The 12,539-nt window shown below is 37.4% G+C and overlaps 1 protein-coding gene across 1 annotated transcript in view; it reads left to right on the top strand.

Moving 5' to 3' along the window:
- The window catches only part of CWC27 (CWC27 spliceosome associated cyclophilin), a 193,739-nt gene that overhangs the window by 443 nt on the left and 180,757 nt on the right, over positions 1 to 12,539 (top strand). Inside the window, exon 2 of the mRNA XM_032336143.1 lies at positions 8,854 to 8,950. Within this exon, the coding sequence (XP_032192034.1) occupies positions 8,854 to 8,950 (97 nt within the window). The remainder of the gene's footprint in view (positions 1 to 8,853; positions 8,951 to 12,539) is intronic.

Raw genomic sequence — 12,539 nt, 5'->3', positions numbered from 1 at the left:
GTCTTACGGTTGGAAAAGATCACAAGAAGTCATGTCCCGTACTCCTGTCTCTGAACAGGATTCCATCTATTAAACACCTCTCTGCAAACACTTTGAAAAAGTCCTCAAAGGCAGATTTCTCCATCTACCAGCCTTCTGGTCCTATTTCTTGCTTCAGCCTAACTCAGGCAGGCGTTTCTAGGGTCTTAGGTACATTGTAAATTTCGACTTTTTTTCCCCCCTCTTTTTGCTTAACTTGGAAATCACTTTCTCCATTCATCTTACAGTTACTTATGGATGCCTGGTAGGCACCAGGCACTGTACTAGGTGCTGGGGCTACAAAGATGGTTGGGTAATGTTGTTGCCCTGGAAGAGCTTATGATTTTCTCTGGGAGGCAGGCAGGGAAAGAAAAATCTTGTGATATGTCTAGGCATGCTTAAGGAGAGAGGAATCTAGTGCTATGGTAGTACTAAAAAGTGAGCAACTGGGAAGGAAGAGAAAAGCTTTGTGGATGACGTATCTTTTGAGCTGGTCTTACTTTTTTTTTTTTTTTTAAGATTTTATTTATTTGACAGAGATCACAAGTAGACAGAGAGGCAGGCGGGTGTGTGTGGGGGGGGCGGGTAGGCTCCCTAAGCAGAGAGCCTGATGCAGGACTTGACCAAGGGCCCTGAGATCCTGACCTGAGCTGAAGGCAGAGGCTTAACCCACTGAGCCACCCAGGCACCCCTTGAGCTGGTCTTAAGACATGAGATGGCTGTCAGAAAAAGTAGGGAATGGGAAATGTTCCCACATTAGAATGGGAGAATGATTTTCTGATTGATTTAAATGGTCAAGGTATGTCAATTCCATTTGAAGATTTTTCTCTGCAGTCTGAGGCAGAGGAGTCAGTGATGGAGTAAGTATCACCTGAATTCTTAAAGTGAGAACTAGTCTATATCACGTATGAAAGACAATGAACCAGCATAATGGGGAAAATAGTGTGGCTGAGAGTACATAGTTGTATTAGGATAAACTAAATTTACATTAGATGGAATTCTATTGCATGATTGTATCATAGTTTGTGCAATTTTTTGTTGGTTGACATTTTGTAATATAATGGAAGCAATTTGAAAACAAAAACAATAATGCTCTAATTGATACCCCCAGCAGAAATTTCACTGGGTATTTTGAGCTGAGCAATTATTTTAATTCTTTGTTGTTTGAACTTCTCCTTACTCCTTACCCCTACCTCACATCATTGGGAAAACTCAGAATACCCCTTTTCATATTTCAAAATGTTTTTTAAGGGTGATATCACCCACAGTTGATAAACACTGGTAGAGAATTGATACATTGCCCATCCTTCTAGACTGGGCCTTCACACTTAATGTTCCTTTCTCTGGTATACTCTTTGGCCAGCTCAAATGTCCCCTTAGCAGGGAGGAAATCCCATTCATGTCTTGCCTGCCTCTCAACATTCCCTGCCTCTCTCCCTTTACTAAACTCCCTTTAGTAGTTTTTTCTAACTACTTACTAGTTACTGTTTATTGTGTCCTCTTCCTTCCCTTCTCCCCATAGAATGCAAGCACTCTGATGGTAGGGACCTGCTTCTAGAATGATGCTTGACAAATGGTAGGAAGAGTGCAGATATGTACTGACTGAACGAATAAATGGATGAATTAATACTATATTTCTCTTAAAGTATTAAGCATCAGTGAGTTTGAGGTTATACTGCTGCTGGTCAAGGGAAGATTTAGTTGCTTTACTCTGGAGGAAGATTTGATGTGATCATAAAGAGAAAAAGCTTTAACAGAGATACATTACTGAACAGGAGATCTTTTATTCAACAAATGTTTATTGAGCAGCTAGCACATGACACCTCTATGCTAGGTCTTAGGGATACAAGGGAAAGAAAAACCAGCATTGTCCCTATTATCATGGAGTCAGTGAAGTAAAATATACATTCACCAAATAGTCATGCAAATAAGTACATGCCAATTGTGATAAACACTGTACTTGTGGAACAGAATTGGGCTTATGGAGAATATCAAGCCTAGCCAAAGTTTTCTTTCAGAAACAACTGAGGATTTTTTCCCAGTGTAAGTCCAGTTGAAGACATTGAACCTCAAAGTTCTGTATCATAGAGAGCACGTGGCAAGAATTTTGGCCTGGAAAGAATTTAAAGATTTTATTTATTTAATTGACAGACAGAGATCACAGGTAGGCAGACAAGCAGGCAGAGAGAGAAAGGGGGAAGCAGGCTCCCTGCCTAGCAGAGAGCCCGATGCAGGACACTCGGGGCTTAATCCCAGGACCTTGAGACCATAACCTAAGGTGAAGGCAGAGGCCCAACCCACTGAGCCACCCAGGCACCTCTGGCCTGGAAAGAGTTTAAAGAGATATAAAAACAAGTTTGCTCAGTGGATGTTTAGTGCCTGTGCTGTCTAATGACACATTAGGTACTAAAAGAATAAAGAGATACTCAGAATAAATGGGACAAAGTTCCTCCCTTCAAAGAGCATAGTATCAACTGAGAAGTAATTGACATGTTATATCAGTGGTAGAACCCCTAGCAATTGTCTACAAATGTGCTGTGTTTTGCTGTTACTCAGGCCTCTGAATCTGAGGCACAGAAAGTACCATTGAGAAATGTCCTTTTACACTCAAGATGAAATTGCCACATACTATGAACACATAATTTAAATTGCATATTAATATATATTTATTAAGAAGCATAAAGTGTTGTCTTAGATGCTGCAGGAAAAGGAGCCACTGAAACTTCACAAAGTAGAGCTGGCCAACCAAATGTATGCAGAAAGGAGACATGTGCCTTTTTTTTTTTTAAATTCTTTATTCAAATTCAATTTAGTTAACATACACTGTATTATTAGTTTTAGGAGCAGAATTTAGTGGTTCATTAATTGCATATAACACGCAGTGCTCCTTACGTGTCAGGGCCCTCCTTAATGCCCATCACCCACTTACCCCTTCCCCCGATTCACCTCCCCTCCAGCAACCTCAGTTTATTTCCTAGAGCTCAGCATCTTCTATGGTTTGCCTCCTTCTCTGTTTTTATCTTATTTTATTTTTCTTCCCTTCCCCTATGTTCATATGTTTTGTTTCTTAAATTCCATATATGAATGAAATAAAATGGTGTTTGTCTTTCTCCAACTAACTTATTTCACTTAGCATAATACCCTCTAGTTCCAGCCACGTTATTGCAAATGGCAAGATTTCATTCTTTTTGATGGCTGAGTAATATTCCATTGCACAAATATGCCATATCTTTTTAATCTGTTCATCTGTCAATGGGCATCTGGGCTCTTTCCATACTTGGGCTATTGTGGACTTCGCTACTAACCTTGGGGTGCATGTGCCCTTTTGAATCACTTATGTGTGTATCCTTTGGATTAATACCTAGTACTGCAGTTGCTGGGTCATTAGGATAGCTCAATTTTTAACTTTTGAGGAACCTCCATAATGTTTTCCAGAGTAGCTATATCGGTTTGCATTCCCATCAACTGTGTGAGAGTTCCCCTTTCTCCACATCTTCGCTAACATCAGCTGTTTCCTGTGTTGTTAATTTTTGCCATTCTGACCAGTGTGAGGTAGTATCTCATTGTGGTTTTGATTTGTATTTCCCTAATGCCAAGTGATGTTGAATCTTTTTTCTATGTCTGTTGGCCATTTGTATGTCTTCTTTGGATAAGTGTCTGTTCATGTCTTCTGCCCATTTCATGACTGGATTTTTTGTTTTTTGGGTGTTTAGTTTGGTAAGTTCTTTATAGATTTTGGATGCTAGCCCTTTATCTGATAAGACATTTACAAATACCTTCTCCCATTCCATAGGTTGCCTTTTAGTTTTATTGACTGTTCCCTTGCTGTGCAAAAGCTTTTTATCTTGATGAAGTACCAGTAGTTCATTTTTGCCTTTGTCTCCCTAGCCTCTGCAGAAATGCCTAGCAAAAAGTTGCTGCAGCTGAGGTCAAAAAGGTTGTCAGTGTTGTCCTCTAGGATTTTGATGGATTCCTGTCCTTCATCCATTTCGAGTTTATTTTTGTGCAAGGGGGAGAGGGAGAAGCAGACTCCCTGCTGAACAGGGAGCCCAATGTAGGGCTCGATCCCAGGACCCTGAGATCATGACCTGAGTCAAAGCCAGATGCTTTTTAATAGGTATAAGCATTCTTTTTACTAGGTGTAAGTTGACTGTGGCCAAAGAAAATTATATAGGAATAATAATTACAATAGTAATAGCTACTATTTTTTGAGCATTTACTATTTGTCAGGTACCGTTCAAAGGAGTCTATGTAGAATAAATCATTTTGTCCTCACAACAAACCTATAAGAATATTACCCCTATTTTTACATAAGGAAGTTGGGTCACAGATATGTTAGATATCATGTCTAAAGTAACAAAGCTCCTTTACCCTTTGTAAGTGGAAGGGTCACTATTGTCCTTTGAGGACCCTGACTCCACATACTACAAAGGCAGGGATGATGTATATTAGCTCGTTCTTTAGATCAGTGGTTTCTTTTTTTTTTTTTAAGACTTTTTTTTAAAATTTATTTATTTGACAGGCAGAGATCACAAGTAGGGAGAGAGGCAGGCTCTCTCTCAGTAGGTTAAAGCCTCTGCCTTCAGCTCAGGTCATGACGCCAGGGTCCTGAGATCGAGCCCTGCATCGGGCTCTTTGTTCAGCAAGGAGCCTGACTCCCTTCCTCTCTCTCTGCCTGCCTCTCAGCCTACTTGTGATCTCTGTCTGTCAAATAAATAAATAAAATCTTAAAAAAAAAGCCACATATTGTATGATTCCATTTATATGAAATGTTCAGTAGGCAAGGCATAAATATAGAAAGTAGATTAGTGGTTGCCAAAGGATAGGAGTAGGAGGAAATAGGGGGTGACTGCTAATGGGGACGGGGTTTCTTTTGAGGGTGATGAAATGTTCTGGAATTAGGTAGTGGTCATGGTACTAAAAACCACTTTAAAAGGGTGACTTGTTTTGGTATGTGAATTATATCTCAGTAATGCTGTTATTTTTAAAAAAGTTTCATTATATCACTAGTAAAGAAGATTAAGATTTATCTAAAAATACTGTTTTTATGTAATCCTTTGAAATGTTTATATTCTGTGACTCTTAAAATACTATAGGAAAAAAAAGTACATATTTGAGGACTGTGTGCGCCCAATTCCTTAACTCCTTCCCACTTCCCTTCTCATCTTTGCTAATACGGATGCATACTTTGAAAAAGTTGGAATCATTGTATTAGAATTGGAAAGGAGAGAAGACATGTGTAGGTTCCCTTTAGCAGTAACATTTTATTTTAAGTGTACAAGGGGATAATAGGTAGGACAGGACATTGTCTTTTTAGATATACTGTATTTTTGGGATTGGGATATATACCAGTTTTCATTAAAATCAAAAGATGTTACCCAGTGTTCTAGATACAGTCTAGGGAGTTACTCAGTCACTCACTTTGCATCCCAAAAATATACCTCCCAAGAGTATGAGAATCTAGTTGGGTTGATTTGTCATGATAGAGTATTTCTTTTATTTTCTTTCTTCCTTCCTTCCTTCATTTCTTCCTTCTTTTCTTCTTTCTTTAAGATTTTATTTATTTATTTGAGAGAAAGTGAGAGAGCATGCACACATGCACCAGCCAGGGGAGATAGAGGGAGAAGCACACTCCCTATTGAGTAGCGAGCTTGACCTGGGGCTCAATCCCAGAACCCTAAGATCATGCCCTAAGCTGAAAGCAGAAACCTAACCTACTGAGCCACCCAGGTCCCCTCCAGAATAGATCTTTTGGGCGTTGTTTCATGCCAAGCCAAGTTAGAAGTCCTTATCTTCATGAGAAGGTAGAAAAGAGGCTATCAAAGGATTCCACTGACTATAGATGGTGATTTTGAGATATACCATTTTAGTAATATACAACCTAGAATTAGATTGAGAATGTTTCATTGTAGGTGTGCCTGGGTGCTCAGTGGGTTAAGCCTCTGCCTTCAGCCTATGTCATGATTGCAGGATCCTGGGATCAAGCCCCGCAAAAGGCTCTCTGCTCAGGAGGGAGCCTGCTTCTCCTTCTCTCTCTGCCTGCCTCTTTGCCTACTTGTGATTTCTCTCTCTGTCAAATAAATAAATCTTTTAAAAAAACTTTAAGAAAGAATATTTCATTGTAAATTAGGAATTTTTTTTTTTTTTTTTTTTTTTTAGAGAGAGAAAGAGAGAGAGAGAAGGAGGTTGGGCAGAGGGAGGGAGAATCTCAAGTAGACTCCCCACGGAGCCTGGCATGAGGCTCAATCTGATGACCTTGATGTCCTGACCTGAGCCAAAATCAAGAGTCAGATGCTTAACAGACTGAACCATCCAGGTACTCCAGGAATGGCATGATTTTGAATGAGAAAGTAGAATGTTTATATGTAAAAACATAATTGTAAAATTGTCTTATGGTGTCAGGATTTCATGGGTTCATTGTTCTTTAATTTCTTTCTTTTTTTTTTTTTTTTAGATTTTGTTTATTTATTTGACAGATCACAAGTAGGCAGAGAGGCAGGAGAGAGAGGAGGAAGCAGGCTCCCTGCTGAGCAGGCATCCTGAATGTGGGGCTCCATCCCAGGACCCTGGGATCATGACCTGAGCTGAAGGCAAAGGCTTTAACCCACTGACCCACCCAGGCACCCCTGTTCTTTAATTTCTTAATTTGCTATGCCAATATTATTGGAAGAAAGGCTGCAAACTTTCTTAATTAAAGCAAGTTTAAATGATTGATTTTTAAATGAGTAAGTTTTTCTGATTAAAAAGGTATATGCTATTTTTTCCTTAAGTCCTAAGTTGTTTCTGAAAATGGTATTTGAAAGATATAAATTTATAATGACTTGTATTGAATTTTTTTTTTATTCAAGTATAATTAACATACAGTGTTATATTATTTTGAGGTGGAATGATTCAACAGTAGAATTACTCAACAATTCTATACAATATTCACTGCATTCATGAGAATAAACGTACTCTTTAATTGCCTTTATCTGTCTCACCATCCCCTACTTCCCCTCTGACAACCACCATTTTGTTCTTAGTATTTAAGGGTTTGAGGGCTTTTTTTGATGTTTTTGTTTGTTTCTTAAATTCCACATATATGTGAGAACATATGGTATTTGTATTATTGTCAGACTTACTTCTCTTAGCAGTATTACACCGTCTTTATCCATACTGCTGCAAATAGCTGTATTGCATTCTTTTTTTTTTTGAAGATTTTATTTATTTGACAGAAATCACAAGTAGACGGAAAGGCAGGCAGAGAGAGAGAGGGAAGCAGGCTCCCCGCTGAGCAGAGAGCCTGATGCGGGACTCGATCCCAGGACCCTGAGATCATGACCTGAGCCAAAGGCAGCGGCTTAACCCACTGAGCCACCCAGGCGCCCCTGCATTCTTTTTTATGACTAACATTCTACTACCAGATTTATATATATAATATATATATTTATGTACACACACACACACACACACACACAGGCATCCATGCCACTTCTTTATCCATTCATCTATGGATGCACACTTGGGTTGCTTCCAAATCTTGGCTATTATAAATACTGCTGCTGTAAACATAGGGGTACAAATATCTTTTCAAATTAGTGTTTTTATTTTCTTAGGGTAAATACCCAGTAGTGGAATCACTGGATCATATGGTAATTCTGTTTTCAATTTTTTTTGTTTATTTTTTTTTGTTGAAGATTTTATTTATTTACTTGACAGACAGAGATCACAAGTAGGCAGAGAGGCAGGCAGAGAGAGAGAAAGGGAAGCAGGCTCCCTGCCGAGCAGAGAGCCTGATGTGGGGCTCGATCCCAGGACCCTGGGATCATGACCTGAGCCAAAGGCAGAGGCTTTAACCCACTGAGCCACCCAGGCACCCCTGTTTTCAATTTTTTAAGTAATCTCTGTACTGCTTTCCACAGTGGCCACACCAGTTTACATTCCTACCAACAGTGCATGAGCGTTCCTTTTTCTCTACATCCTTGCCAACACTTATTTCTTCTTGTCTTTTTGATTCTAGCCATTCTCACAGGTATAAAGTAACATCTCATTGTGGTTTTGATTTGCATTCCCTTCAGTATTTGCATTGCTCAGCTGATTTGAGCATAATTTCCTATGTCTGTTGGCCATCTGTATGTCTTCTTTGGAACAATGTCTATTCAGATCTTCTACCCATTTTTTTTTCTTTCCTCTACCCATTTTTTTTTAAAGATTTTATTTATTTATTTGACACAGAGATATCACAAGTAGGCAGAGAGAGAGAAAGGGAAGCAGGCTCCCTGCCGAGCAGAGAGCCTGATGTGGGGCTCAATCCCAGGACCCCGGGATCATGACCTGAGCCTAAGGCAGAGGCTTTAACCCACTGAGCCACCCAGGCACCCCACCTCTACCCATTTTTAATTGAATTTCTTTTTTTTTTTTTTTGGTGTTGGGTTGTATAAGTTCTTTATGTATTAACTGAAGAGACATGTCTATAAAAACATTGCTAAGGCCAGTGTCACATTGCTATCTGTTTTTTTTTTTTTTTTCTGGGAGCTTTATGGTTTCAGGTCTCATATTTAAGTTTCTAATCCATCTTAAGTGTATTTTTATGTATGGTATAAGAAAAGTGGTCCAGTTTCATTCTTTTGCATATAGCTGTCCAGTTTTTCCAATACCATTTGTTGAAGAGACTGTCTTTTCCCTGTTGTACTTTTTGAGTGTATTTTTTTTTTAAGTATAGCAAGAAAAGCTCAGCAAAGTTTTTAAATTTAAAATTGAAAACTCATTAATGAATGCCTTAAATTGAGCAGTGTTTCAACTAATTATCAAGCCAAGATGATAATTTAATGTAATGATGTCATATTCTTTCTACAGGTTTTATTGAAAACAACAGCTGGAGATATTGACATAGAGTTGTGGTCAAAAGAAGCTCCTAAAGCTTGCAGAAATTTCATTCAGCTTTGTTTGGAAGGTAATCATAACTCTTGAGTTCTATTCTGTAGGAAAACTTATTAATTTAAAAATAAACTGAAGTGTATCTTTCCACAACATTGAGGCCTGCTGTTAAATGGTGGTGATGAATGATAGGAGTTGATATGAGTGATATGGTGTTGAGCTACTGCATCAGGAAATGGAGGAGATAAAGACTGTCTTTCAAATAAATCTGTGTATCTTCAGTAGAGAAATTTATCTCTCCAATAAAACTTTGATCATTTTTTATCTTTGTCTATTCCCCACTTCTTTCTTTCATCCTCCAACTAAAGGTACTCCCTGAGATTGCCTTGAGTTCTTTACTCTTCAGTTGTTACTTCTATCCAAATAACTGTCAGATTTAAAATTCCAGCCATTTTCTCTCTTCTTCACTCTAATTTACATATGGAAGTGGACTTTACTCCCAATTTAGGAGTGTACTTTACACTCCTCTGTCAGCTATAACTAAACCAGATTGCCTTGACTTTCATCTGCTGATTGTGATTGGCTTTTACCTGGGTCTTTCTCTCTGTAGTCTTTAATCTGTATACCCTCTTTTTTTATTCATCTAGCAGCCAAATCCTCAGATGGCTTGGCTTCCTAGCCTTCCAGCCTTGTTTTTCATCGCACTAAATAACCATATGGCTTCAGCTGACTATTACTTTTACTTCCTGAGCACTTCCTTCCCATTTCCACTTTCACACATACCCTCATACCTTCCTTCATATCCTCAGTCTCCTTTCAGAATACTTTTTCTTTCCTTCTTTACTGTTTGCCCACTTTTTAATATCTGCCCACAGTTCCATCTTCTCAATGAAGCCTTCCATTCAACATTCAGTGATGTCATTATCAATGTTTCCAGTATGATTTTAGACCGAGTCACAAAGTGACTATTTTTCTTTCAATAAACTTTACAGAATTATACATCCACTTGAGTGTTTTCTCCTTCAGAATATTCTCCTGTAGAACTAAACATTCTAAATATTTTTGTAACTTACTGGCTTTTGGAATACATTGCATATGGTTTCAGATATGTACAGGGGTGGCAAATCATTATCTCTCTAAGTTATATCTGATTGGTAAAGACAGACAGGGTTAATCAGGTATCAGAAAACAACATTTCGAGTCAAAAGCAAGGTGTGAAAGAGAACTTAGTATAACCAGTAGGAGGGTACAGAAAGAGCTCTCCAAATAGATAATAATTATACAAATAGATAATTACCAGGGGAGGATTTAAGATATAAAAATGAATAGATTTCCCCAAAACCTGCCCCCCCAAAATAGAGGGAAAGACATCTGCAAAAACCATTATTAATAATTGCTATGGCAGGCAGGAAGGAAATTGAGTCAGACAGGTAGTACAGTCAGAGAAGCCTCAAGTAACTATCAACAGAACTAAGAAACACAGTAGACATAGAGAAGTCAGACTCGCTTCTGGAAAGAAGTTTTGAAGACTCAAAAGCTCAAATTTTATAGGGGAAGAGTGAAAGTACAAAAACATTAGAAAGAATGAATGGTAATTAATAATCCATGACCAGGTGAATGGAAGAAACAGAAAACATCTGGATATAATATGATAGTGAAGAAAAAATAAAGTTCTTAAGTTAGGTCATGGTGGAACTTAATTGGAACAACAAAAAAATTATTCCCCTATTTATAAGAATACAAAGAGAAAGAAAAAAGAATAGGAAAATCATAAGAAAAATAACTTAGAGCAATTCTCTTAAGTTGAACAGGTGAAAGATAGAATTATTACTGCAGAGGCTGAGAAGAAACCTGAGAAGATTAATTTAAATGAGAGTACTCCCAAATAAAGTCAAGGTTTTAAAATCGAGAACCCCATTTTAATTAACTAATTCTATGATTTAAACAAGTCATGAAATTTCTAGGTCTTAGAACATTCATATCAGTATTTACTTCAACAAGGGATGATTTCCAGAATTAAAAAGTAAATGAGTAAAAACCAGGAGGGTGGAACATGATGTAGATAGGGCAGTTAAAGGCAAGTTTTTAGTCGTTTTTTTTTTTTTTTTAGCTTTACTGAGGTATTATAGACAAATAAAAATTGTATATATTTAGGATGTACAACATGATCTTTTTAAAGTGTACAGTGTGATGATTTAAGACACATACACATTGTGAAATGATTATTACTATCAAGTTAAGTAATATATCCATCACCTCACATAGTTACCTTATGAGTGTGTATGTGTGGTGAGAACACTTGAGATCTACTCTCTTCGCAGATTTCAAGTATACAACACAGTACTGTTAACTATAACCTCCATACTATACACTGGATCCCCAGTAGTTATTTATTTTATAATTAAAAATCTGGGGGGTATCTGGGTGGCTCAGTCAGTTAATAATGAGAAAATTATATGTATATCATGGTAGATGATAGTTAATAATATTGTATTGTATATAGGGAAGTTGGTAAGAAAGATCTTAAAAGTGCTCATCGTAAGAAAAAGGAATTTGTAACTTTGTGAGGTGCTGGCTGTTAACTAGGCTTACTGTGGTGAAACTGCACAATATATATAAATACTGAATCATTATGTTGTATACCTGAAACTACTGTAATGTTAAATGTCAGTTATATCTCCATTTTTTAAAAATGGTGGGAAAAAATTATGTTTAAGGCTACCCAGCCAACAAGATGCAAGAGTCAGAACTCCTGAATGCTGCCTAGTTTTAACGTACTCTGAGTAAATGGTTACTTAATACAGGAGAGATACTTTTAGACTCAGTTTTTACAGTTTCTATTTGTAACCAAGGAGCACTTCTTTGCACTGAGTCTCTCTTGCCAATATTGCTTTAAAGTATGGATTTTACATCCAGATAGATCTTGCAAATGTAAATAATGATGAGGGTGCCTACAAGCCACTGTATTATATAGTACTTTATGAATTACGATAAACCATAGTCTTGTTTTGACTCATAAAGTAGACACTTGATTGTATTTGTCATTGAATGAGTTACCTTGTGTTTAGGTGCAAGTAAGAGAAGACTCAACTCATTATTTACATAATAAAGACTTTATAATCCTGTATGAATGACAAGAAATCTGGTGTCAGGCAGTTCTGCAGCTCAGTGCAGCTTTCAGGGAACTATTCTCTCTCTTTCTGCTTTCCAGTCCTAAGCACGTGACTGAACTAGGACTACATTCAGGAATTAACTCCATCTCCCATCTACTCTGCTGCTACTTGTTTTTTGTTTGCTTTTACAATAATAATAGGTTTTGTTTATTCAGTACTTCCTTCAGGGCTACATATATATTCTTCATATGTTTTCCACTTAATATAAACTGATTCTGTCAAGCCCTAAAAATTGCCCTTCTGCCCCCAACCAACTTCTTGGCTCAGGATTTACCTCACTGAGATGCTGTGCTTCTGCCACATACCACTTCTTTTTCTTGGTGAAGTCTCCTTAATGATTTCAGGTTCCAAATAGTAAGTACTATTAAGAGATTATATATGATCCCTCTTGTATTTTTATAGCTTCCAAACATATTTATTATATGTTCCAAATATATTTAATATATTAATATATATTTTATATATTCCAAAATATATTTTATATATTCCAAA

The sequence above is a fragment of the Mustela erminea genome, chromosome 3 (assembly GCF_009829155.1).
Source record: "Mustela erminea isolate mMusErm1 chromosome 3, mMusErm1.Pri, whole genome shotgun sequence".
NCBI classification, from domain to species: Eukaryota; Metazoa; Chordata; class Mammalia; order Carnivora; family Mustelidae; genus Mustela; species Mustela erminea.
The sequence above is the reverse complement of the archived record's forward strand: the minus strand, read 5'-3'. Positions and strand labels throughout refer to the sequence as shown.